A 27613-nucleotide genomic window follows, 5' to 3' on the forward strand; every position below is an offset into this window, starting at 1 on the left:
AAAAAATTGTTTTCAGTGAAAAAAAATTCTAAATGTTATAACATTATGTTTGTAAAAACTATTTCCTTTTAAGCTTGGAGAGGTAGAAATTAGTATGCCTAGAGAATTGTGTTTCTTCAAGCAAGAAACACAGTTCTCTAGGTGTACTAATGTTGATGTTTGAGTTGACATTTGTTGAATATTTTTTTCAGAATGGTGCATCAATCCTTGTTTTCAATGCAGACATAGAAATAATTTCCAGGGAAATGAACTGGAAAAACATAGAAATGTGTATTGAATTGGGGGGAGAAAAATCCTTCTTTCTTTTTCCCCAACACTTTATAGAATTGTTCTGAGGTTATAAAAAATGAAAGATTTCTAAGGAAAAAAAATAAATCTCTAACAAACACTGCACAGAGAGCAAGTATACATTATATGTGGAGACACTAAAAATTATTTAAATGATTTTTATACCACCCCATCTTCTGCCATTTTTGTGATGTTCATCTGGAAATTCAAGCTCAAAATTGTCCAAGGGAGTCCATGGAAAACAGACACCATTCTTCTCAACCACATCGCAGCCTCTCCTGGCAATAGGTTAGAACGTCCTTTTTCTCTCATGAATACAAAACAAAAGCTCTTCAATGACCGGAGGGGCACAGATATCAGGTAGAGCTGGGGGGTTGATTACACTACCAGCAGCCGGCCAAAAAATGCTTAATGTGTTAAAAAATATGTTTAAAACCTTTCAAAGGGTCATTATGTCCATTAAACATAATCCGTACCAGTAATAATAGTTAAAGTATAGTGAATACTTCTACAAGGCAGCACCTTCACATTCCATCCACAGAACAGCCTCATGAAATAGGTATTACCATGATTTCAACTTAATATACATACTTTTTTTTAAAAGCAGAAAACAGGAAGATCAATTAAATTCTCCATGGTCACAAAGCCAACAAGTTGTATTATCAAGATTTGGGAGCCTTTGGGCAGTGGATTTCCAAAAACCCTTGTAAAGAGCCACAAAAAGATCTAGCCCAATTCTTGGCACTTTAGTATTGGTTAATAAGTAACAGTCCCCATCCTCTCTTTGGAACCCAATCTGAACATAAACAGTCTCCTTACATAAGGGAAAATGACTGCACACTGGAACTCTTGTTTGATCAATACTGTCTCTCCAGCTACCTCACCTCAGATCTCAGTCATATCCATAGCAGGCTCTGGTACAAAGGTACAAAGGTTGTCACCCTATAGGTTCTGAGCCCCTCGGAAGCAGGATGCAAATAGACTTTGCAAATAGACAAAGTATAGTATTGCTTTGGATCGAAAATGTCTGTTTGCTCAAGCTGACTCTGAGATTCCCTGAGCCTAGGAGAACAAACACAATTCTTCCCAGGGCCCTCTGGAAATCCCAGGCTCTCGGGTTCATTCTGGTAAACAACACTCGGTCCTGGCACCTTCCAGAGCACGCAGCAGCAGGGACTTGGGGGATGGGGGGGAATCAGCGACAAATGGGAGAGAGACTGAAATACACACGTACACCTGCCTAGTGGCCTTGACAAGTGGGGTTGACACCTCTAGGGAGGAAGTGGGGTAGGCGGGGCCCAATTCCCCACGCTGGCGTGAGAGGGAGGCCTCATCCATCCTCCCCCTCCTTCCGGGGATGCGGAGCCCCCGTGGGAGTCGCAGAAAAGGGCCATTGCCACTTTAAATGACTCAGGAAGTGAAAGGATCCCGCCTGACAGGGAAAGGGAAAGTGGAACCGGGGCGGCGGGGGCCGCGGCGCCGTGATCTCGCCGGGGTACCTAGAGGCCGAGCGGGGTGTGCGGCGTGGGGGCCGACAGGGGCACGGGCCGCCGCGCCGGAAGTGGCCGGGCGGCCCAAGGAAGCACTGCCGGCGCCGAGCTTTCAGCCGGCGGGAAGGCCCTCTTTTCCCTGGCCGGGTGCGGGCTGCAGGGAGCAGGCGGCGCAGCCGCGGCCCGCACGGAAACACCGCACAGCCCAAGTGGGGGCTGCGACTCCCTGGGACAGGACCGGGTGGGGAGGAGGACGTGAGGGGACCGCGAAGGCCAGGAGGCGAGCTCCGAGGCCCCACGACCTGGGCCTCGTCCCCGCACCCACATGGCCTCCGGAGGGGGCGCGGCCTTGGAGGAGCTGCCGCACGATGGCACGTGTGACCAGTGCGAGCCCGACGAGGCTCCCGGGGCGGAGGAAGTGTGCCGAGAATGCGGCTTCTGCTACTGCCGCCGCCACGCAGAGGTGCACAGGCAGAAGTTCCCAGGGCACCACCTGGCAGAGTACGTCCATGGCGCTGCCCAGGCCTGGACCTCCCGAGTCCAGGAGGAAGGCCAGGGGAAGGAAGGCGTGGAGGCCCAGTTGGGGAATGAGAGAGAGATAGAGAGCGAGGCGGGGGAGCAGAGCGAGGAGTCCGAGGAGGACAGTGAGTCCGAAGAAGAGAGCGAGACGGAGGAAGAGAGTGAGGAGGAGAGCGATGAGGAGAGCGAAGAAGACAGTGAGGAAGAGATGGAGGATGAGCAAGAGAGCGAGGCGGAGGAAGACAACCGTGAAGAAGGAGAATCTGAGGCCGAGGGAGAAACTGAGGCAGAAAGTGAATTTGACCCAGAAATAGAAATGGAAGCAGAGAGAGTGGCCAAGAGGAAGTGTCCGGACCATGGGCTTGATTTGAGCACCTATTGCCAGGAAGATAAACAGCTCATCTGTGTCCTGTGTCCGGTCATTGGGGCTCACCAGGGCCACCAGCTCTCCACCTTAGACGAAGCCTTCGAAGAGCTAAGAGTAAGTATTGGACATTCAGAACATAGGCCTAGAGGTGAGGACGCCTGTGTTTTGACTCAGGTGGCGTGGTTGTGGCCATGTTCACTTTCTTCATGTCCCCGAGAAGCTCATTATTCAGCTTGTTGGAAGCAGGGCTTGTTGACCTTTTGGTTGACCTCAGAGAGTCAGATGAAAGTTCTGAACTCTGACCCAAGAAATACACGTGTACACGAAATCCAGTAGACAGTGCCTAGAGAATTGCAAGCCTCTGGTCTCTGCATCCCAACTAAAGCATTTCTTGGGAGTTTTGACCCCACTTAAGCCGATTCCCACGGCAACACCATTATGGAGACTCATGCCCTGACTTAGAGCTCTTGATAGGCAACCTCTGCCTGCTTGGAAACATGGGAAACCATGGTTTTGCCAAATGAATCCAAGCACGTCAAGATTTCCCAAGGTTTGGGTTTTGATGATAACTTCATGGGTGCACTAACTTCCTTTTAGATACTTCGTGTTTGATACTTGTTTGGAAGGGAGGATGAGCAGATAGAGGCACAATTGGGATGAGAGTGGGGGTCCCCAGTCCTCCATCTTTTGTAAGGGGGACTTTCTGGTCCCCTAGAACGGTGTTTGGAAAGTACGTAGTAGACATTAATAAATATTTGTTGAATGAATGAATTTGCAAATGACTTGCCTTTTATTAAATTGTGGATGTATACAGTCAGTGAGAGAAACTGCTGGCATTAACCAGGGAGGAATGGTTGAGTGGAGTGATCAGTTTATTAAGTGATGAGTTCCGTTAGTGAATGTTGGCATCTTGGGACCCCTTTTGATTCCATAAGTAACCTTGCCGTTGCTGGCACTGAGATAACAAATACTTTGATAATGAAAATCCCTCTATTAAGATTTTCCCTTTTTTATTGTAAAATACACAAAGTGTGTAAAAATATATGTCCAGTCTAACAAGTAATTATAAAGCAAATACTGATAGAACCTCCACTCATTAAGAAGTAGAGCATGAGCAGTATTAAAGCCCCATGCCCTTTTCTGGTTGTAACCATCTCCCTTCCCCTTAAGTAACGATTGACCTGACTTTTGCAATGATAATGTGCCTGCTTATCTTTATACTTTACCACAGATGTATGCATTCCTAAACTTATTTGAACTTGGCAAATTGGTATGTTGTTATCATGCATTCTTTGGGGTTTTACTTCCCTTTTTTCAACATTGTATTTGTGAGATTCATCTGGTGGTAGGTGGCTGTGGTTTGTTCATTTTCATTGTTGTATAGGATTTCATCTTATGAATATGCCATAAGTTACCTATACTGTCAATAACACTTGATTCCCAGATTCTGGAGTTTCTGGGCATTATTTAAAGATGTTGGTATAAACGTTCTTGTTTGTGTCTTCCAATGCACATCTACATATATTTAAATGAAATTATAAACCTAAGAGTGTAATTTTGGGATCATAGACTATGAATATCTAATATTACCAGATGTTGCCCACTATTTTCCAAAGTGGTTGTACCGATTTGCTTTGCCATGAAGAGTGTTTGAGAGATCTTGTTCTGTATCTTCACCAAGACTTGCTTTTACAGAATGTTTAATTTTCGCAGTCTTGTGAATAATGAATGGTATCTTGTGGTTTAAATTTGCATTCCTCTGGTTACTGACAACTTTGAGTATCTTGTGTTTCTTCTTTTGAAGTGCCCATTCAGGTCTTTTGCTTACTTTTCTATTGGGTTGTCTATCTTTTTCTCATTAATGTACAGGAGTTTTTATACATTTATTTCTGACTTTGTTGTTTATATGGGTTGCAAGTATCATCTACTCTGTTTTCTCTTTTTAGAAATTTGTGCCTTGAATGTTAATGTAGTAGAATTTGTCAAGAATTTCCCTTATCATTAGTGCTTTTGTGTGTTATTCAACTTAGTATTGATTTTTGTGTAGGTGAAGTAGGGGCTCAATTTCATTTTTCCCAAGCCAGTTGCCACCTGTCATGTCATTTATCAAGGGCCCATTTGTGTGTGTATGTGTTTCGTGGCTTTTTAAATTCTGCCCTATTGATCTATTCTTATGTCCCTCTGTGAACATGCTTTTCTTGGTTTCTGTAGCTTTTTTTTTTTTTAAAGAAGATGAACCTACTTTATTTTTATTTATTTATTTTTTAGATTTTATTTATTCATTTTTAGAGAGGAAAGGGAGGGAGAAAGAGAGAGAGAAACATCAATGTGCGGTTGCTGGGGGCTGTGGCCCGCAACCCAGGCATGTGCCCTGACTGGGAAGGGAACCTGTGACACTTTGGTTCACAGCCTGCGCTCAATCCTCTGAGCTACGCCAGCCAGGGCTAGTTTCTGTAGCTTTATAACATGTCTTCATGTGGTAGAGCAAGTTCTTCCCTTTTGTTCTTCTAGGAGAGTGTCTCAGCCAGTCTTGGTCATTTACATGTCTTAGACTCATACTATTAAGTTATATGAAATAAGCCTGCAAGACATTTTCTGTATTGTATTGAATTTATCAACCAATATATGAATAATATCATTGTAGCATGAAGTTTTCTAAACATTTATTTAGGTCTTTTTATTGCCTTACAATAAAGTCTTATAATTTTCTTTCTGAAAGATCTTGTACAACATTGTGAAATTTATTCCTAGATACTTAAATTTCACAGTATTGTAAAAAAGGTTTTTATTTTTGTTCTCTAATTGTATATTTAGGAATATGATTAACTTTTATATATTATCTTCTAAATTTCCTTACATATTCTAATAATCTATAGGTTCATTCTATATACATGATCATATTATCTGCAAAGAGGACAATTTTCATTTATTTTCAGTCCTTATAACTGTTATTTGTTTTTTTTTTTATTGCCTTACTGCCTTGGATAGAGCCTCAACTATAATGTTTAATAGAAGTAATAGTGGGTATTTCGTCCTCGTTCCTAATTGAGGGATTATTTACAATATTTCTCAAATAATGCGATAGTAGTTTGTTTCTTTTTTATGGATATATTTTTATCTGATTAAGAAAGTTCCCCTCTAGTCCTAGTATATTCATATATTAAGAAAACTCTTAATATATTGAATATATATAACAATATATTGAATATATTATTAAGAAAACTTTTAATACTGAATATAAAACTCTTAAGAGTTTTCTTAGTATTGAATGGATACTACATTTTATCAAATGCTTTTTCTGTATCTGTTAAGCTGTTTGTGTGTTTTTACTCTTACTATGTTAATGTGATTAATTGCATTGATTTACTTTTTACATTAAATTTAAAAATCAGTAATATGTTCACATATCTTAAAAGCCTCTCTTTCACCTTTTTCCCTTTCACCTGTGTTTTTGCTTATCCTTCAAGTGCTTCTTTGAGGAAATACAGGCATGTTCATATATGTGGTCTTAACTTCCGTCCCTTTGTGTCTTTATTATTATATTGTACAGTTAAAGCAACCTTGTGTTTTTAGGATAAACCCAACATGGTCATGATGAAGTATCCTTATATTTTTTAATTTGGTTTATTAATAATTTATATAGGTTTTTAATTTATATTAATGGGGCAAATTAGCTCATAAATTTCTTTCTTGTACTGTCCTCATGAGATTTTCTGTCAAGGTTATGTTGACTTCATAGTATGAGTTAAGTTGTTTGCTTCTCGCATATTTTCTTTTTCTTTTTTTAATGCTCTGGAAGTGTTTTTATGAGATTGGAATATTTCTTCCTAGAGTGATTGATAGAACTGACCATGGAAGCCTTCCAGACTTGAAAAGAGAGAGGGTGGTGGGGGGAGAGATGGAAGGAAGGTGGGCAGAAGAGAGAGTTTTATTTTGTTTTGTAAAGCATTTCTGGCTATGATTCAGTGTAATGGTTATAGTTCTGTCAAAATTGTCTATTTTCCTTAAGTCAATTTTGTTGCGCTCTTTCCCCAGAAGTTTATTTTGCCTAAATTTTCAAATGTATTAGTATAAATTTGTGAATCATATCCTCTAGATATCTTTCATTCATACCGTGGCTGTCCTCTTGACTCCTTCATGAAGAGTGAGCGCACTCACTCATCATCTGCCTCTGATAATTCCATATGCCAAGACTTTGTGGAACTCTCTCTGCTATTGTTTTGATGGTATTTTTCGTGTTTCTTTACTTCCTTTCGTTCATTACGTTTGACTGCATAGCTTCTCATTGCCTTTAAAAAATTATTTGTGGGGATTTCCCAAGTCTTGGCATGAAACTGTATTCTTTGAAAGAGGATTTGAGTTTGTTTCTGCTAAGGCCTGAAAGCACAACTTGTTTAGAACCTCCGTAAACTAAACTAATTGTCTGAGAGCAAATGTTCAGGAGTCGTTTTCCCAAGTTTATAACCCCTTAAAGAAGTTTCTTTCATCCCACCCTGAGCCACCCCTTTCAACCCACTTTGTTCGGCTCCAAGGCAACGCTTCCCTCAGTCCCCTTTGGAGGGTGACTTGGTGACAGGTTTACTTCAGTTTGCCTTCACTCTGAGATGTTACTCCCTGGCGGGGGTGGGAAGATCCCAAGTCTGTATGGAAAGGGTCTCCTTTAAATGTCCCACTCTGAGCTTGCCACAGGCTTTGCTTTCTGTCACCTTCTCCCCTCCTGCCTCCTCATTTTTGAGCCCCAGTCAGCTAAATGCACAGCCCAGTTTCTTTCAGTCAGTAAGTGTCCTGAGTTCGAAAGTTGCTTACTGTACTCTGCTTATCTTAACATTGGACCAGTCTTGCTAACTAAACTATAGACTTTATTAGAATTTTACCAGTTTTTCCTCCAATGACTTTTGTACCAGGATCCTATGGCCATGTTACTCTTTCTAATTTATGATGACCTTGATAGTTTTGAGGAGTGCTAGTCGGGTGTTTTGTAGAATTCTCTCAGTTTGTGTTTGTCTGATGTTTTCATGGTGAAACTGGAATTATGGGTTTTGGGCAATATAAATTCTCTTTTGTGCATTGCCTTTTTGAATTAGCAGTATGTCTTGGAAATAACTCCATAGATCTGTTTGTTTACTTTAACATTTATTTTATAGCTGCAAATACTCCATTGTGTGCCATTCATTAAATTCTTAATTCACGATACTGTGTTTTCAACTCCAGAATGCCTATTTGTTACTTTTTAAAGATTTGTGTTTCTGAATTTTGGGGGTTCTGATTCTTGACCGTATGTCATGTTTTCATGTTTTTTTTTTCTTATCTGAATCTTTCGTCCTACTAGATATTTGTTTAAAAGAACAATAGACACTAGAGTAGTATTTTTCCCCTTGAGAAAGGGCATGCCATTTGCTGTTTGGTAGCTAGGATGAGAGGCTGAACTTTTTGACCAATAATGATTTGAGCTTAGCCAGAGCTTGGTTGCAACTTTAATTAGTTTCAGTTCACCTCTGGTTTCAAATGTTTGGAGGGCAGTGTGCATTTGCTTATTGGCAAGAGAGTAGGTTTCTTGGGATATTAAAAGTGGTTTGGCATGATGATGATGATGAGAGCAGAGGACGTTTGTTACAGTGCATTCATTCACTCGTCCATTCGTTCAGCAAGTACTTACTGCGCATTTCCAAAGGCCAGTACTGTCTAAGCATTGGGGATATAGCAGTGAACAAAATGGGAAAAGTCCCTACTTTGACTGGAGCTTATATTGTATTATTAGGGAATAGAGAAGAACAAATAAGCAAATAACCATGTAATAAGTGCTATAAAGAAAAAATAAAACACAATGTAGGGTTAGAGTGAGATAGGAAGTATCCTAGCTCTGCCACTTGCTTTTTGACCTTGGGCAAGTTATGCAGCAGTTTGGACTTGTTTCCATATCTCTAAAATGGATATAATTTTAAGAAATAAAATAAAATAGAATTGTTTAAGAATAAATGACTTTGTGATAAGATGCTTAACAATGCTTAAGACATTGTAAGTGTTCAGTAAACGTTAGTCATTGTTTATATTACTATTATGAGGAGTCTAGTTAAATATACAAGTGTACGGTTGAGTTTGTACAATATATGTTTGATACCTCTGTGCCCAAGGCTGTGCCCCAGGGGTGGGTGGCATTGGTGGTGAAAGGCCAAATTGTTGCCAGGGGATGCTGATACTTAAAGCATATTTCAGAGTGAGCCAGAATGGGCGGAAAACCAGGGTGACTGTACAGCAAGAGGGGATTAGGGCAGAGGCAACCTGAAGGATTGGCCAAAAACAGTAAGGTGAACACCTTGAGGAGACAAGGTTAACACTTAGTTACTGAAGTGACTTTTAAACTTTATTTATTTATTTTAGAGAGGGGGAAGGGAGAGAGAAAGAGAGGGAGTGAAGCATCATTGTGAGAGAGAAACATTGATCAGCTACCTCTGTCATGTGTCCTGACCTGGGACCGAACCTGCAACCAGGCGTGTGCCTTGACCAGGAATCAAACCAGTGACCTTTCCAGTTTGGCCCCATCGGATTTTGTCTCAAAAGTATTTTGAATTGAGCCTGTGCTCCAGCTTTATCAAAGAACTATAGTAACACAGCCCAAATTATGACCACTCCTCCAGGTCACAACATCTCATCCCGGACACACAGGTATCCTTTACCGTGACCATAATTTCTAAGCTGGGAAATGGTCATTGGGCCTGACAAAGGAGTTTGATCAGGTTTGTAGATTTATTTATATGAAAATTGTTATGGGGGCCTGGGGGCTGTGGAGGGACTGAGCAACAAAGAGCAGAAAAGAGAAGCTCCTGGCCACGGACAGCAGCGTGGCGGTTGCCAGGGAGAGCAGGGGTGGGAGGAGGTGGCGGTTATGCGGGGACAAATGGTGATGGAAGAAGACTTGACTTGCAGTGGCGAACCCACAATACAGTGTACAGGTGGTGTGTTGTAGAATTGTACACCTGAAACCTGTATAACTTCGTTAACCAGTGCCACCCCAATAAATTCAATAAAAAGGGGGAAAATTCTTATGTTAAGGGACTTTTCATTCACAGTTACATTTAATGAATCATTTTTGTTGAACAGTAAAATCACAGTCAGGCATACTCAGAACTGTAGACCAGTAATTTAAAAAATATTTTGAACATAACTTACAATTGGGGGAATATATTTTACATTGTGACCTTATTTACACACACACACACACACACACCTCAAATGAAACACTGTTTACCTTAATGTGTATCATGTGTTCTGTTTCTGTTCTGTTCAAAAAAATTTCTGGATTCTCCCACTAAACTGATATCATTGCACACTAATGGGTCATGTCCTGTGGTTTGAAAAGCCCTTGTCTAGTTCACTCCCTGATCACCTGAAGGAAAGGTGGGGTCTTATAAAATGGCAAAGGAAGAAGGCTTGGTAGAGCTCAGCCGATACCTGTGAGCATCTTTGAATTCTTAACATGGCCTTGTTATGGACAGACCCAAAGGTTTTGAAGCCACATGCCTTGCCCTTGAGATTGCGCCTTTAAGGTTGGTATTTGGGCAGAGGAATGTTTGCTTAAGTGATGTCGGGAACTACGACAAGGGGGAGTGGAGAGGGGGCACTGGTAGCAGGGTGGTGTGAGGGGTATGAGCATGTGCTCAGAGCAGCTGTGACTGCAGAGGGGCCGGAGGTGGAGGCATGCCACTGCGGTGTCCCACAGAGGTCAGTGGCTCTGGCTGTCTAGGCAGGTCATACGGAGCAGCTCTGGTAGGGAGGCAGAAGGTTCAGGATCTGCGGGAATTGTAACTAGTTATTGTTTTTTTTCTTGTCCTAAAGGCTTTGGGGCACCTTCTAATAAAACTGTGAAGCACTGGCTACTTCAGTTAGTGTCTTTCTTATTTGCTTGTATAACATAAGGCAAAAGCTGTAAGACTAAGGTAAAGGGAATGGCTTGGTGTCGGGTGCAGCCACCCAAAATGGTTCTATGCAAAGTTTATGTGAGGCCCGCAGTTCTGGGATTCCCCGTCTCAGTCTACCCTTCAGAATGTATTTTCTTAACCTGTAATAAGTCTTAGAAGTATGCAGTGAGTATGCAGTGAGAAGTATTGGGGACTAGCTTTCATGCAGTTTACCTGCTGGCTAGGTAGAGAGGTAGAGATATTTTGGATGGTAGTATGTACTATGAAAAAAGTGATTCATAGTAATGAAAGAGTAAGTGGTGTCATGGGAGAGGACTACTTTGAGATAAGGTAGTCATGGAAGGCATTTCTGATATCTGACATTTGGGCAGAGACTTGAATGATGAGGTCTCACAAAGAGGTAGAAACCCTCCTATCATGTTACTATTCAGCGTTGCTTGTGCGAAGTCCAATGATTCTGAGCAGAGACCATTGGTTTGATTCATACAACTGTTCATAAAGGGATTAGCTGGCTCTTGAGGTAAGAGGAATAACTTAGTTCCAGCAGTTGCAATGTGCTGTTTGCGCAGGTGAAAATACTGCTCTGTGGAGAGAATATGAGCTCACAGAGATCCCTTTTACAACAGCTCATTTTTTTCAGGGGATCAGCATTCATGGTGACGGAGCTTCATTAATGGGAGCCTGGGGGGCTTTTGCAGGGTTAAGTGGAGGGGAAAAGCCTTCTAACTGTGTCCTGTTAAGGGCGTGGACTCTTGTCACAGTCTTCATGATGAAAATTACACTTGATAATCTTAAGAATTAAGAAAACATCTGGGAGAAGCATGGTTAAGGCCGAAAGAATGGTGAATGCAAAGGCTTCAAGGTAAAGGTGAACTTGGGGTGTTGAGGGACAGCAGAAAGGTCATGGGGGAGAGTGGAGTGAAAGGAGTAAGAAGTGGGGTCTACAGAGTAAGCTGTGCTTCCCACGTCGGTGCCATATTTTTAAATTACCTGTGTGTGGTGGGGGGGGTATGGTTCTTTAGAAAAGACCTGTGATCGGCCCCACCCCAGCCAATGAAATCAAATCAAAATCTCTAGGGATGGTCAGGTATATTTTGTAGAATTTCCTGTGGGAATTTGCCTCATACTCATCTCAAGATTAGGTTGGAGTTACTGGGTTTGGGGAGGAAAATCACAGAGTTAAGGGTACGCATTATCAAGACATTACTGTTGATACATGGAAGACAGGGGATCTTGGAGATGGAGAACAGAAAGTTCTCTAGCTTCTGCAGTGTCACATGAGCTAGGATCATGTAATGTCTCATGCACTAGCCTGGAAAGAGTCTCCTTCCCTTCCTTTACTCACAGGTCAACTTTTGAGTGCAGCCTGATTCTTGAAAGATGAGTTAGTCATATTGATACCTAGCACTCATAATACTGTGTGCCAGGCACTGTTCTAAGTACTCTGTACTCATATTAACTCATTTGATCTTCGTAATAACACTACAGGTACATTTTATTATCTCTTTCACAAAAGCAGGAAGCTGAGGCACAGAGGGATCCAGTAGTTGAGGTAGGGTCATACAGCTGGAACGTGGCAGAGCTTAGCTAAGCTTTCTCAACAGCTGACTCAAGAGAAAAGATCCAAGTTTTCTGGGCTCTTTCTCCCAAGAGTCCTGTGCCCTCTTGCTCTTCCCTGACCTTTCAGTCAAAATAGGATGGGTTAATAGATATTTTAGACTATTAGACAATTGCTTTTCAGGGTAAGGTTGCTGATGCACTAGGCTTATCCCCTCTGAGGATAAAGAACTATATGTCTGTGGCACCTGCCGTTTTTGACCACAGCCCATGACATGGAAGTTGCCCTGCCTGTTCATTGGTGTACTCATCTTTTCTCTTCCCTTACACTTGACTCAAGACTGAGAAGTCATCAGAGATTGATCTGCATCAGTGCACAGTGTGCCTTCTGCTTGACGTTAGTTTAGTCCGGGATGGGCTGCTCGGTTTCATCCTTCTGTTCCTGTTGGTTGTTTTAATATCCAGAGCCAGGGGCTAAACTTGTTATGTGGCAGGAAGGATGCTCATGGATCTCTCAAAAGAGGGAACAGAGAACAAAAACTTTAGTCTTGATATGTGGGGTAGAGGTGAGAATGGGGTGAGAAACACAGAATTCTGGCCCTGGGAGACTTAAATCCTTTGTATGTGCATTTTTGTTTTAGGGGGGTGTGTACCACTATGATAGGGATCAAGTCAACATGGTATCGGGGAAAAATCAATATTGATGCCCTTTTCCGACATCAAAAATGAATCAAGGATAAATAAATAAAATCAACCTTGGCTAGTGTGGCTCAGTTGGTTGGAATGTTGTCCTGTAGACCAAAAGGTCATGGGTCCAATTCCCAGGCAGGACACATAATCAGGTTGCAGGTTCGATCCCTCGTCAGGGCATGTATGAGAAAGCAACCAATTGATGTTTTTCTCTCACATTGATATTTCTCTCTCTCTCCGTCTCTCCCTCTCCTTCTCTCCCCCTCCTCCTCCCTTTCTCTCTCTCAAAAAGCAGTGAAAATAAATAAATAAATAAATAAATAAATAAATAAAATCAACCAAACAAAATTCTCCAAATATACCAAAGGCCCAATCCACAATTTGTGGCAATAAAGCATGTGGACAATGACTCAGGTGTACATTATAATGTGCTAATTATTCTTGTTGAACATTTAACTATAAAGCTCACTTCAGATGTGTCTAGCTAGTTTTTTTTTTAAATCAGGTGGAAGAGTATTCTGCTTTTAACTTAAATAGAATATTAGAGAAAACCATTTATTGTAATATGTGGAAACTGTAGCCTATAATTAATCTCAGTGTCAAAGATGGGTATTTTAAATTAATTTTATTTATCTGAGTAATCTTTGAGTACTTATAATGAGCTGTGTGTCCTATTGAGAAGAGTAACAGGTGGTTCCCGACATCAGGAAGCTTATAGTGTAATAGGAAAGATACTTGAAGAGGTACAAACAGTATGTTGTTGGGCCTCAGAGAAAAGACAAATTAATTTCTGCTGGAGGCATGGAATCAGGAAAGATTTCTTGGAAGTGATGGTGTTAGAGGTGGGCCTTCGAAGATGGGTAGATTTTACTAGGTAGATACAGACTGTTAGGTAACCTCCCTCTGTGTTCCCCTAACGATGGCTTGTGTACACTTATAGTAGCACTAAATACAGTGTGCTACCAATGTTACTTCCTGTGTCTGTGTCCTGCGTGGGTTATAAACTCTTCTAGGGTTAGGGCTATATGTTATTCATCTTTGTGTTTCCAGCACCTAGCACTGGGCCAGTTGATAATAGATACATGTGAAATATTTGGTATATTTATGATATGAAGGGCAATCTCATCTAGTTCCAGAGCATCAATGAAGAAGTGAAAGAGACATTGCATAGTGATTTAGTATATCAATGTTTACATTAAGTTTACCTGCTTCTAAAATAATGCAATAATTTGGAAAAATCCAAAATAACAGCAACGCAAACAAGATAGGTGTTTATTTCTCTCTTGCATAAAAGAAGTTTGGGTGTAACCCGTCTAAGGCTGGTATAGAGGAACCATGAGGTTATCAAGAATGTAGGCTCTTTCCGGCTCCGTTCTGGAATCCTTAGGGTGTAATCCTTGTCAGGGACCAAGATGGCTGCTGGAGGTCCAGCCAGCACAGTCAAGTTCAGGATAGCTAGCATAGGAAATGAAGAAGGGCATACCCCTCTATTTTAAGAGAACCCTCCAGAATTTGCACACGTTGCTGCTTGTTTCATTGGCTAGAATTAAGTACCATGGCCTTATCTAGTTGCAAGAGGAGCTAGAAACAGTCTTTTCTGCAGGCCACAGTGTATCTAGCTAAAAGCTGGGATCTATTACTAAGGAAAAATGGGAGAATGAATATGAGTGACTAAGCAGCCTTGCTTTAATTGGCTGCTTTGCAGTCTGTGGGTTTGAATCCTGGCTCTGCTACTTACTAGCTTTGTCATGTTGGATAATTTACTCAGCCTCTCTGAGTTTTGGCTTCCTCATCTGTAACATGGCTTTAATAATTGTTTCTCCTATTTAGGTTATAGTGGGGAACAAACAAGATCACACACATGAAGAGCACAATGCTAGGGATATAATAAGCCCCCAGCACTTGGTTGCTCTTATTCTTCTTACTGTTATAGAGCCATCTGAGGTTCTATTCTGAGTTCAATGCCAGAACAGGCAGTCTGGCAACAGTAGAAGTTCTGGATACCAAGCTTCTTTGGGTGAAAACTGTTCAGCCCCCTCTCCTTCTGCTCCTTCTGCCTTCTCTACTCTGGTGGGTAGATAGGCTGATGAAAAGCTTGTCTTCAAAGAAGAGGCTCTTGTATATTTTAGTGTCCCACGAGTGCCTTATGCACTAGCTAACCAAAACACAGCTGATAGGCCTAATTTTAGGTTCACAAGTCTTTAAATTCTGTTTTACATTCTGAACTGTTGGAAATTTTTATGGAAGCAGAGGGGAGGCAGGGGCAATATTCCCTTTACTTTCTGGTTAGAAAATTGCCTCCATATTTTTGCAGTAGGCAATCATTGGAGAAATGTTATAGGCATCCCTACTGTTCTCCTCTCTGTACTTTGGGTCTGTGTGAACCCTGGCGGGGTATAGCTTGTGTTAAGTGGTAGACTCTGACTTCATGTGTGTGAAGAATGAAAATGCTAACCTTCAACTGTGGTTATAAAAGTAAGATATACAAGTCGGGAAACTCTTGCCTGCTATTGAATTTTGAGGTTCTTTCCAGAGATGAGAAGACTAATAGTAATAGTTATCGAGTAGTTTCAGGTCAGGTGCTTTTCCTTTATTTTTTCAAATGATCTCAATACAGCTCCCACAGTCAGCTGTGTTATTATGATTCTTGTTTTCCGGATAAGGAAAGTGATACTCAAAGAGGTTGAGATTTGCGGATGGTCACGTAGCTAATAAGTGGAAGGACTAGGATGTGCAGCTAGGACCGATCCCAAAGTACATGTTCTTTCCACCGTCCCCTTTTGCTTCTATTCTTAATTATTCCCACTTATATTTAACCTCTCTGAATTGTACACACACTCTCCTGCTGTTTACTATCTGTATGAAGGTGTTTTTTAAAGATTTTATTTCTTTTTAGAGAGAAGGGAAGGGAGGGAGAAAGAGAGGAAGAAAAACACCCATCAGTTGCTTCTCATACGTGCTCCAACTTTGGACAAACCCAGAACCCGGGCCGATCAAACTGGCCCTGACCAGAAGTCAAACTGGCAACCTTTTGCATTGTAGGAGGATGCGCAACCAACTGGGCCACACCGGTCAGCGCAGTATGAAAGTGTTTAATAGATACATTCCTTCTAAACTATTCCTTCTATCTGAAGTTTTCTTCCTGGATATTTTACAGAGTATTTTGATTTTACAGAGTATTTTGATTAGTAGAAGATTGTTTTGTTAATTTTTTCCATTCAGCACTTCTCTAGCTCAATGCTTGATACTCAGTAGTCAATCACCCAGTGTATCATTATTCAGTTAACAATAACAACAATGGTAACTATAATTTATTGAGAACTTATTATGTGCCACATTCTATACTGTAAACTTTCGACATATTATCGCATTAAATTTTTTATAGTTCTTTAAGGTAGAGTATTTATTAAGATATTTTTATATATTGTTTGAAGTTGGTGACATAATTGTTTTTATTTTGATCTGTTCAATTAGATGAAGTATTTTGGGAAATAGGAAATTTAACAGTGAATAATTCTAAGTCCCTGGTCTCATGGAGCTTATATTGTATGAGCAAAATAGATGTAAGCAAGTAAAACAGTAAATGATATTTCAAATAAGGATGGATAAGTCCTATGAAGGCATTTGAGATCTTGCTTCCTGGCCATTGTCATCAGTTTGGCTTAAATAAACTGTTACAAAAATTCTCTTAAAAAAGCATAAGGATAAGTACTATGAATAACAAATTAGGTGAAGGAGAAAGAGCGTGACTGGGATGGGGAAATGGGAGGGAGGCTGGCGAAGGGTCTGAGAAGGACTTTTTGAGGCAGTGACCTCGGTATGGTTAAAGCCAGCGATGGGAAGCTCTGAGGGCATAGTGGTCCCAGGGGAGGAAACACCAAGTGTGGAGGTTCCAGAATGGGACAGGCTTCCTGGGGGATATAAAGGAAGGCTGCAGGAGGACTAGAGGGAGTCAGAGTACCAAGCAGGCCATGATAAGGATTTGGGGTTTTATTTCCAGTAGCCATGGACTGTTTTAAGCACAGGAATGAGTGATCTGATATATGTTCTTAAAATTTCACTCTGATTCCTTTGAGAGTGTGGACTGCAGGGTCGCAAGAGTGGGGCAGTGCTGCTGCTTGCACTGGGTAGCAGTGGAGAGGGTGAAGAGTAGCTGGCAATGGCACGTCTTTTAGAATTAGGTGATGAGTTTTCTCAGGCCCCAAAATGAGTTTGGATCTGAGCAGTTATGTAGATGGTCGCCTAACATATGAGTGGATTCGAAGTTGGAAAATCAAATAATATGAAGAAGATGGTAAAGAATTTTTGTACATAGCGTGGTAATACTAAAATTGAGTTCTGTTTCCTTTGGACAAGGTTTTGCTTTCTCATTTGATTCTTTAGGAAGACTACTTACATATTGTGTCTCATAATCCTTTTCCACTGTTTTTCCCAAACAAAATCTGTTTGTAGAAATGACAGAAAGTTGGGTTGACTTTTTTTTTAAGCATGGTACCAACACAAGGCCAGTGGGATAGAAAAAAGCAAAAAACAAAACAGGCAGTTAATTTTTTTTTTTTTGAACTCAGCGTCTTCTGATTCTTTGTAATACAGAATTCGATACTTGGGAGCCACCTGAGGATATTTAAGTGACTTTCATTCACATTTTTACTAATACATGACTTTTCTTTTGGTGCTCAGCTGACTGACCCCCATGAAAGTACAGACACTGATTTTCAAAAAATACTTCTTGTTCTGATACCACTTTTACCTACCATAATCCACCTTTGTTTTTGCTTCTTGCTCATTTTCAAAGGATGCTTATATTAGAATGAGCTATCTTATTTCTGTATTTTAGGGTCAATGATGGGCATGTGTTTATGAAGTATTTTGAACTTCTATGAAGAAAGACATCTCAGTTTTCTTGGTGTTCAAACAAGCACCCTTAGAGGCTTTAAAAAAACCCTTCAGAGAGAATTGCTTCCAGAGGTAGCAACTTCAAGTGTCCATAGGGACAAGAGAGGTGATGTAAACAAGAGAAGCAAGCCCGAGTTACTATGGCAAACGGGAGAGAGCTGGCCTTGCCTCAAGTGGGTAGCTGCTGTTCCACTTCAGCTAATTGCTGCTGTGTGGGAATGGGAACCCAGTACAATCATACCTTCAGATTTTCCAATGAAGCTAGAAATTTTTATTATATCATATTTCCTGATTTTTAAATTAGTGACTAATTTAAAAACTCCCAGTATGCTGTGTGGGACAACACACTAAAGGCCTAAAAAGTTTGCAGGCTGTATATGTGTGTGTTCTGATTTGTCCCATTTCCCTCATTTACAGATTGAGAAACAGAAACCCAACGATACAAAATGGTTCATCCACACTCACACAGCAATTAGTGGAGGAACTAGGAATAGAGCCCACATCTCCTTCTTCTTGGTGCAAGACTCTTTACACTATAAGAAAGTTGAACTTTTGGGGGACTCTGGGGAAAGCTAAATTCCTTTCCCTAGAAAAGCACATGCACATTTCACATTTGGCTACTGTTTTGGAGATTTCACACTGCCTAAAGGCCATGCTGAACACCAGGTAAAGAACTCCCTTTTACCTGCTGGTTCATATGTTTGCAGTGCAAAGGGAACACTGCCCAGTATTTATACTTAGGTGAACTCATGGAGAGAAGCACTCGAAGAAGAGGCCCCAGGATTTTCCTTCCTTGCTCCCTCCCTTCCCTTTGTACACTAAATCTTAATTAGACAGTACGCTTAGGTAAGTCTAAGACTCTTCCTACTACTATTCCTGATACCAGTCCCTCAAATCATTGCTTTTCTAGTGTTTTACGTACATATACGTCACCCAGAGAAAATAACAGTTTTGCAGGTCTATAAAAAACTAAATGATATTTATAGTATGTATCATTTTGCAAGTTTAATTCAACATTATGTCTTGTCTTATATCCAGGTACATATAGGCCTACTTTATTCCTTTAATCTGCTATGCCATATTTCATAGTGTGTTAATTCTGTAATTTATTCAGCCACTCACTATTGATGGATGCTTAGGATGTTTCCAGTTTCACAGTATGACAAACAGTGCAGCAATAAGTATTTTTGTGCATTCCTTCTGGATACATGTGCTAGTGTTGCTTCTCAAGGGGTGAAAGAGAAATAGACTTGCTGGGCATGTGACTTCAAAGTAGCTCTATCATTTTAATCAGCAACATATGAAAGCCCCCAATTTTCCCAGAGCCCCACATCACTTGATATTACCAAATCAAAACTTTTTTTCAGTACAATGGATAAGACATATTTTGTTGATTAAGTAATTTGAGATTTTTAAAAATATATTTTATTGATTAATACAGTTGTCTCATTTTCCCCCTTCACTCCCTTCCATCCTGCATACCCCCTCCCACCCACATTCCCCCGCTTTAGTTCATGTCCATGGGTTGTACCTACAAGTTCTTTGGCTTCTACATTTCCCACATTATTCTTGCCCTACCCCTGTCTATTTTCTACCTACCACCTATGCTACTTATTCTCTGTACCTTTTCCCCCTTTCTCCCCTTCCCACTCCCCTATTGATAATCCTCCATGTGATCTCCATTCCTGTGCCTTGTTCCTGTTCTAGTTGTTTTTGTTTTTATTTTAGGTGTGGCTGTTAATAATTGTGAGTTTGCTGTCATTTTACTGTTCATATTTTTTATCTTCTTTTTCTTAGATAAATCCCTTTAACATTTCATATAATAAAGGCTTGGTGATGATGAACTCCTTTAACTTGACCTTATCTGAGAATCACTTTATCTGCCCTTCCACTCTAAATGAAAGCTTTGCAGGATAGAGCAATCTTAGGTGTAGGTCCTTGCCTTTCATGACTTGGAATACTTTCCAGCCCCTTGTTGTCTGTAAGGTCGCTTTTGAGAAATCAGCTGACAGTCTTATGGGAACTCCTTGTAGGTAACTGTCCCCTTTTCTCTTGCTGCTTCTAGGATTCTCTCCTTCATTTTAATCTTGGGTAATGTAATTATGACGTGCCTTGGTGTGTTCCTCCTTGGGTCCAACCTCTTTGGGACTCTCTGAGCTTCCTGGAATTCCTGGAAGTCTGTTTCCTTTTCCAGATTGGGGAAGTTCTTTATTATTTGTTCAAATAGCTTTTCTACTTGTTGCTCTTCCTCTTCTCCTTCTGGTACCTCTATAATTCAGATGTTGGAATGTTTAAAGATATCCTGGAGGTTCCTAAGCCTCTCCTCATTTTTTTGAATTGTTGTTTCTTCATTCTTTTCTGATTGGATGTTTCTTTCTTCCTTCTGGTCCACACAGTTGACTAGAGTCCCAATTTCCTTCCCATCACTATTGGTTCCCTGTACATTTTCCTTTATTTCACTTAGCGTAGCCTTCATTTTTTCATCTAATTTGCGACCAAATTCAATCAATTCTGTAAGCATCCTGATCACCAGTGCTTTGAACTATGCATCTGATAGGTTGGCTACCTCTTCATTGCTTAGTCGTATTTTTTCTGGAGCTTTGATCTGTTCTTTCGTTTGGGCCTTTTTTTTTTTTTTGCCTTGATGAGCCTGTTACATGGTGAGGGGTGAAGCCTTAGGTGTTCACCCAGCTGGGGCAACCCACATCGCTTAGTTGTGACACTGTTTGTGGGGGAGGGGTCCGAGAGAGAACAATGGCACTTGCTCCGTTCTCTGCCAGCTTTCAGTCACTTCCTCCGATTTTCACAAGCAAATTGGACCCTTCTGTTGCTGATTCCTGGGTGGGTAGGCTTGTGTACATTCTAGGACCCTGTGGGTCTGTCCAACGATCTCTCCTGTGAGAATGGGAGTTTCTCCCTCTGCCACCTTAACCCCCACAGGTATTTTTAATCAGAGGTTTGAGGCTTTATTTCTCTGAGCTGGAGCTCTGGGTTGCGAAGTCTGTCTTGCCCCCTAGTTGTTCCTCCCGGTTTATCTGCGCTCGAATATGGGATCACCCAATCCACCAGCTGCCACGCAGTCTTGCACTCCCCAGTCCTCCAGCCGCCACCTTGGGGTGAGTCCTCTCCGCTCACCTGTCTCCTGTCTATCTGAATGAGTATATCTTCTTTAACTCCTTGATTGTCAGACTTCCATACAGTTCAATTTTCTGTTAGTTCTGGTTGTTTTTTGTTTTTCCATTATTGTTGTCCTTCTTTTGGTTGTGCGAGGAGGCACAATGTGTCTACCTACGCCTCCATCTTGGCTGGAAGTCCTAATTTGAGCTTTTTAAAACTTTTATATGTTAATTAGCCATTTCACATTTCTCTTTTGTTCATATCCTTTGTTGGGATTTTTTGGGGGCTTGTCTTCTTATTTATAGAAATCCCTTATGTATTTTCTTATTTGTTATATTAAAATTATTTATTTGTTTACATATTTTTAACTTACAGTACACTTTTATTTAATAATTTTATTGTATTTTTAAAATTACCATTTAGTTCCCTCCCTCCCTCCCTCCCTCCCAGAATCACAACACTGTTTTCCATGCCTATTAGTCCTTTGTCTTTTTTGCTCAACTCCTCCACCCCTCCCATTTGTTGTATTCTTGCTCTCTGTGAGTCTGTGTCTATTTTGTCAGTCAGTTTGTTCATTACCTTCCACATTTGAGTGAAATCATATGGTATTTGTCTTTCTCTGGCTGGTTTATTTCACTTAGCATAATGTTCTCCAGGTCCATCCATACTGTCACAAAGAGTAAAACTTACTTTTTTTTTTAAAGCCAAGTAGTATTCCATTATGTAAATGTCCCGTAGTTGTTTCATCCACTCATCTACTGATGGACACTTAGGCTGCTTCCATATCTTGGTGATTGTAAATAATTCTGCAATGAACATAGAGGTGCATCTGTTCTTTCGAATTAGTGTTTCGAGTTCCTTTGGGTATATCCCCAGAAGTGGGATGGCTGGATCAAAAGGTGGTTCCATTACTCCATACTGTCTTCCACAATGGCTGCACCAGTTTGCATTCCCACCAACAGTGCGTGAGGGTTCCCTTACCTCTACATCCTCACCAGCTCTTGCTGTTTATTGACTTATTGATGATACCCATTCTGGCAGGCGTGAGGTGATACCTCAATGTGATTTTAATTTGCATCTTTCTGGTGATTTTAGTGACATTGAATTTTTTTTCATCTGTCTATTGGCCATCTCTATGTCCACTTTGGAGAACTGTCTGTTCAAGTCCTTTGCCTGTTTTTTTTTTTTTTTTTAATTAGATTGTTTGCCTTTCTGGTATTAAGTTATATATGTTATTTATATATTTTGGAAATTAACCCCTATCAGATGTATCATTGGTGAATATGTTCTCCCACACAGTGGGTTCCCTTTTTGTTGACAGTTTCTTTGGCTGTGCAGCAGTTTTTTAGTTTGATTTGGTCCTATTTGTTTATTTTTTTCTTTTATTTTCCTTGTCTTAGGAGACTTATTGGCAAAAATATTGTTGCAAGAGATGTCTGAGATTTTATTGCCAATGTTTTCTTCTAGTATTTTTACGGCTTTGTGACTTACTTTTTAGTGTATTTTTAATTTTAATTATATTTTATTGATTATGCTATTATAGCTGTCCTGACTTTCCTTCCTTTGCCCCCCTCTACTCAGAAACCCTCACTCCCTCAGGGAGTCCCCCCACCTTTGTTCATGTCCATGAACCATGTGTGTAAGTTCTTTGGCTGCTCCAATTCCTGTACTTCTCCAATTCCTGTAGTTTACATCTCAGTGGCTATTCTGTAACTACCTACTTGCACTTCTTAATCCCCCACCTTTTCACTCATTCCCCCATACTCCCTTCCCATCTGGCAATTATCAAAATGCTCTCCATGTCCATTATTCTGTCTCTGTTTTTCTTGTTTGCTTTTTAAAGTCAATTGTTGATAGATGTGTATTTATTGCCATTTTATTGTTCATAGTTTTGATCTCCTTTTTCTTAAATAAATTCCTGTAACATTTCATATAATAATGGTTTGGTGATGATGAACTCCTTTAGTCTTTTCTTGTCTGGGAAGCTCTTTATCTGTTTGCCCTTCCATTCCAAATGACAGATTTGCTAGAGCAATTTTGGTCATAGGCCCCTGCTTTTCATGACTTTGACTATTTCTTGCCAATCCCTAGCCTGCAAAGTTTCTTTTGAAAAATCAGCTGACATTCTTATGGGAACTCCCCTGTAGGTAACTAACTTTTTTCTCTTGCTGCTTTTAAGATTCTCTCTTTATCTTTAACCTTTGGCATCTTGATTATGATGTGTCCTGGAGCGGGCCTCTTTCATCCATCTTGTTTGGGATTCTCTGTGCTTTCTGGACTTGTATGTCTATTTCCTTCACCAAATTAGGGAAGTTTTCTTTCATTATTTTTTCAAATAGATTTCCAATTTCTTGCTCTTTTTCTTCTCTTTCTGGCACCCCTGTGATGTGAATGTTGCCCTCTTGAATTTGCCCAGAGGTTGCTTACACTATCCTAATTTGGGGGCATTCTTTTTGTTGTTGTTGTTGTTGTTGTTCTGATGGGTTATTTGTTGCTTCCTTGTTCCAAGTCATTGATTTGATTCTCAGCTTCATCCACTCTACTGTTGCTTCCCTGTAAATTGTTCTTTATTTCATTTAGTGTATCCTTCGTTTCTGATTGGATCTTTTCTATGTTGTTGAGGTCCCTCACTAAGTTCCTTGAGCATCCTTATTACCAGTGTTTTGAACTCTGCCTCTGATAGATTGCTTATCTCCATTTTGTTTAACTTTTTTCCTAGAGTTCTGATCTGTTCTTTCATTTGGGTCCTGTTTCTTTGTCCCCTCCTTTTGCTAGCCTCCCTGTGTTTGTTTCTATGTTTTAAGTAGAGGTGCTTTGACTCCATATCTTGGAAGTGTGGCCTAGTGTAGTAGGTGTCCTGTAGAGTCCAGTGGCACAGTATCCCCTATCACCCAAGCAGGGTGCTTGAGGTGTGCCCTTCCTATGAGCTGAGTACACCCTCTTCTTGTTGTTGACCTTGGATCCTGTTAGCAGATCAATGAAAGGGATTTACCTAGGCCAGTCAGCTGCAAGGATGGCTGTGATTACTTACCGCCAGCATCTACCCTCTGTCAGGGAACAGCTATGCAGGGTAATAGTGGTGGTGCTCTGACATGGTCTGTAGCTGTTCAGTGGGTGTGCTGGTGCTGGAGTTTCCCAGGTGCAGCCCCCACCTGTGTTTTGCCTGGGGCCACCCTGCCCGAGCCATAAAGCAATCTGAGATGGCTGCTACTTGTGCTGGGCTTGGAGATTCCCAGGTGAAACCAAGCTGTGAATCTAGGCTGGGTGCTGCTAGTACCAGGCCTGGGGCTTACTGAGGCCAGCTCTTTCTTGTTTGTAGTATTTAGGAAGTTGTGAAGTGTAGGCCAAGACCAGCCATCCGTACGGGAAAGCAGCTTGGGGGAGGGCCTTAAGTTGGGTGGGGCAGAGTCTCTAGGGATTTCCAAGGTGAGTCAGTGTTAGCCAGGTTGATGGAATCTTAGATATGGCACCAGCTTGCCAGCACTGTGGGTAGAGAGGTTTGGAAAAGGGACAATGACCTCTGCTCACCTTGATGCCAGACACCTTGGATTCTCCCTCTATACCACTGTTGCCTCTCAAGCAGCTACCCCAGTGCTGCAGCTCAGAGGGAATGAGTCTGAGTAGTGAGTCTGTGTGTGGGTTCTTTAAGAGAAACTGTTTGGGGCTCTAGCAGTTTCTTCCACCAACTCAATCCCCGCTGGCTTTTGCAGCCAGAAGTTGTAGGGACTTATCTTCCTGGCACCAGAATCCCAGGCTGGGGGCCTGGTGTGGGACTGAGACTTCTTGCTCCTGAGGTATCCCTCCTGAATTTTTACCTGCCACACCTGGGTGTGGCACCAGCCCGTTCTGTGTCTGTGCCTCTCCTACCAGTCTGGATGGACGTGGTTTCTTTAATTCTGTAGGTATCAGACTTCCATTTGACTTGATTTCTGACTGATTTGAGTGATGGTTTTCTCTATTTTAGTTGTAATTTTGATGTGGTTGTGCGAAGAGGCAAGCCATACCTGCCTATGCCGCCATCTTCTGGTATGTGTTCTTTGTAATTTACATATAATCCTTTTATCCATTTTGAGTTTATTTTTGTCTGCGGTGTGAGTTAATAATCTAGTTTCATTTCTTTTGCTTATACCTGTCTAATTTTCCTAGAACCATTTATTGAAAAGACTTCTTTATTCCACTGTATGCAACTGCTTCCTTTGTCAAATACTAAGTGACATCTAGGAATGGGTTTATTTCTGGGCTCTCTGTTCTGTTCCATTGATCCATAAGCCTGTTTTTATGCCAGTGCCATGCTGTTTTGATTACAGTGACCTTGTACTATAATTTGATAGCAGGTATTTTGATCCCTCAACTTTTTTTTGTTCTTTCTCAGTATTGCTGAGGCTATTCAGGATCTTTTTGGTTCCATATATATTTTTGGAATATTTTTTCTAGATCTGTGAAATATGCCATTGGTATTTTAACAGGAACTGCACTGAATCTGTTGATTGCTTTGGGTAGTATCTTCCAATTCATGAACATAGTACATGGTTCCACTTATTTGTATCTTCCTCAATTTATTTTCTTAATGTCCTACAGTTTTCAAGTTTATCTTATATTGTTGATATCAACTTCTTCTGTTGTATGTTTTAATCTTTCTTATTTGCATCTTTATGATTCTGGTTTTGGTATTTACTAGCTGTGTAATTTGGGGACATTGCCTGATTTCCATAGAACCATTTTTTTCCATTGAAAAGTATGGACATGCTGCTTCTTAGTTATTTTGTTACTGTGAAATGCCAATGAAAGATTGTATGAGCTCTGTGATTTTTGGGTTCTTCCCGCCACTTTTTAATTTCCTTCAGCCATTTTCTCAAATATAAAGTGAGAACACACTACTTTTTAGGCTTATTGTGAAAGACCAATGGAGAAGCATATGAAAGCACTGTGGAAAGTAAAGACTATCTTTACACGTAGGGCCTTTTTGTTTTTCTCTTGTCTTTATTATGAGTCATCCCTAGGAGTTGGCTTTTGTGAAGCACCCAGCATCTCCACAGATTGATCAGACTCTGAGGGGTGGAGTGGGTGTCACAAAATAGCACTTCTCTCTTTTTTATTCTACACGCTCTTAGTGGGGGAAAGAGGTGCACAAACAAGGCATGCTTACATTGAACCCCGTATTCTTGGAATGCGTTGTGTGGGATGGAGGCAGAGAAGAGCAGTATCAGGAGAATCTCATTTCTTTACCTCTCACAGTGCTTGCCCCAAGGACTGACATAGTAGAATCCTCCCATTTATGGAACCAAATGTCTGCAAGTTTAGAAATAACTTGCCTTTTGTTACTATTCTGGTCTACGTCTCGATTAGAATGCAGGTTTCAGAGGCAGCTGTTCTATTCCACCGTAGTAGGGAAGTGTGAGAGTACAGTCTCCTGTTCCCGTTCCCTTTTGACTGATGACAGTCCTCTGCAAACAAATAATTAACTAAAGCATGTTACCACCGAACAGTTTAGGGATGATCATGCTCCAGTACCACCTTAGACCTAGACAGCCCTGTGCCGCTGCCCTACACCCCATGCTTTACCGGGCTCTCCTTTGGCCATACCTGTCTCCTGGACCACTCTCCAGGTACTGAGGACCCAAGAATTACCAGACAAAATGTCCTGAACCTACTTCCGGGACCTGCAGAGTCCCTTTCTGAGTTCATCCTCCCAAAGACGGATCAAGCCATTAGACCCCGCTTTCCTAGGTCAGGGTGGCTAAGGACAACTACTTGAGAGGGATATTACCAGAACTTTACTAGCTTGAATGTCTGTGTGTAAGGCTTCATGAGGTACAGGAGGACTGGGGTGTGGGAGGAGAAAGAAAAGGTGTACTGGGGGCCCAGGGCCCTCCCTTTGTACTGCAGCCCAGTCCTGCAGCTGTCAGGGGCAGGTCTGCCCAGAGGAACCTCTCCCTTCTGACCAACTACTTATTTTATGGTTTCTTAAAAAAAAAGTCATAGAGAAAGGGTTTTTTCACCACCCATTTGCAGACTGAGTATAGCTGCCTCAGTGTAGACCCCAGTTGATCTTTGAGAAGAATTCTCAAAGAGGGTGGGGTGGGGGGGTGGAGTGGTGACTTTCCTGAAGGGCGAGTCTCTGTGCCTCCCCTCTGTCTCTCCCCTGGATAGGCAGTGCTGCCCGATGCTTTGTTAAAAGAAGAAAGGATTCTGCTGACACACTGCATTTTTATGAAAGAAGGCTGAGGGTTCCCTTATCTCTCCACACAAGGCACATCTGCCTGCACACAGGCTGTCTGCTTCTTAGGGATTCCTTTGTCGTTCTCTTTCCTTTCTGAGTGTTTTAAGGCAGTTTCATGCATTCCTTTCTGTTCTCTAGAGCCAGGGGGAAAGTCATAATATATCGGGGCTCTTGCTGAAGAGCTTAAAATGGGCGCTGGCAGCTGGGATGTGGGGGAAGAGAGCTTTCCAGGGACAAGTGACCTGCGGGTTTAGCCAGTGAGAAGCAGGCCAGAAGAGTGATATCACCAGACAGGCTTTATTGTCTGATCATCTCATAAGAGCAGAACTGTGTCTGTCAACTTAACCCTTTTTTAGGTACATTGGGTCTCACCCACACTCTGGTATGTGACCTCTAGATTTAAATTGGTGAAGAAATGTGGAGAGTTGTAAGTCACTATTTTTAAAATACAAATTATTAAAATTGAGAAACATAGCTAAAGTGGGAATGTCAATCAAGCTGTGTTTGGGTCTCAGTCTTAGTCCTGCTACATCAGACATTTTCTGTATAGGCT

At 41.2% G+C, this 27613-nt stretch overlaps 1 protein-coding gene across 2 annotated transcripts in view; it reads left to right on the plus strand.

Moving 5' to 3' along the window:
- The first annotated feature begins 1645 nt into the window (after positions 1-1645).
- The window catches only part of TRIM44 (tripartite motif containing 44), a 112922-nt gene continuing 86954 nt past the window's right edge, over positions 1646-27613 (plus strand). Inside the window, exon 1 of one of the 2 annotated variants that reach the window (XR_006784170.1) lies at positions 1646-2778. Coding sequence is in view for 1 of the 2 variants with exons in the window: in XM_045825375.1 (XP_045681331.1) it covers positions 2104-2778 (675 nt within the window). In the remaining variant the exon portion in view is untranslated. The remainder of the gene's footprint in view (positions 2779-27613) is intronic. The other variant, XM_045825375.1, reaches the window with a different exon arrangement.

This window comes from Phyllostomus hastatus, unplaced genomic scaffold (genome assembly GCF_019186645.2).
Source record: "Phyllostomus hastatus isolate PE091 unplaced genomic scaffold, TTU_PhHast_1.1 phas_scaffold_585, whole genome shotgun sequence".
NCBI lineage: Eukaryota > Metazoa > Chordata > Mammalia > Chiroptera > Phyllostomidae > Phyllostomus > Phyllostomus hastatus.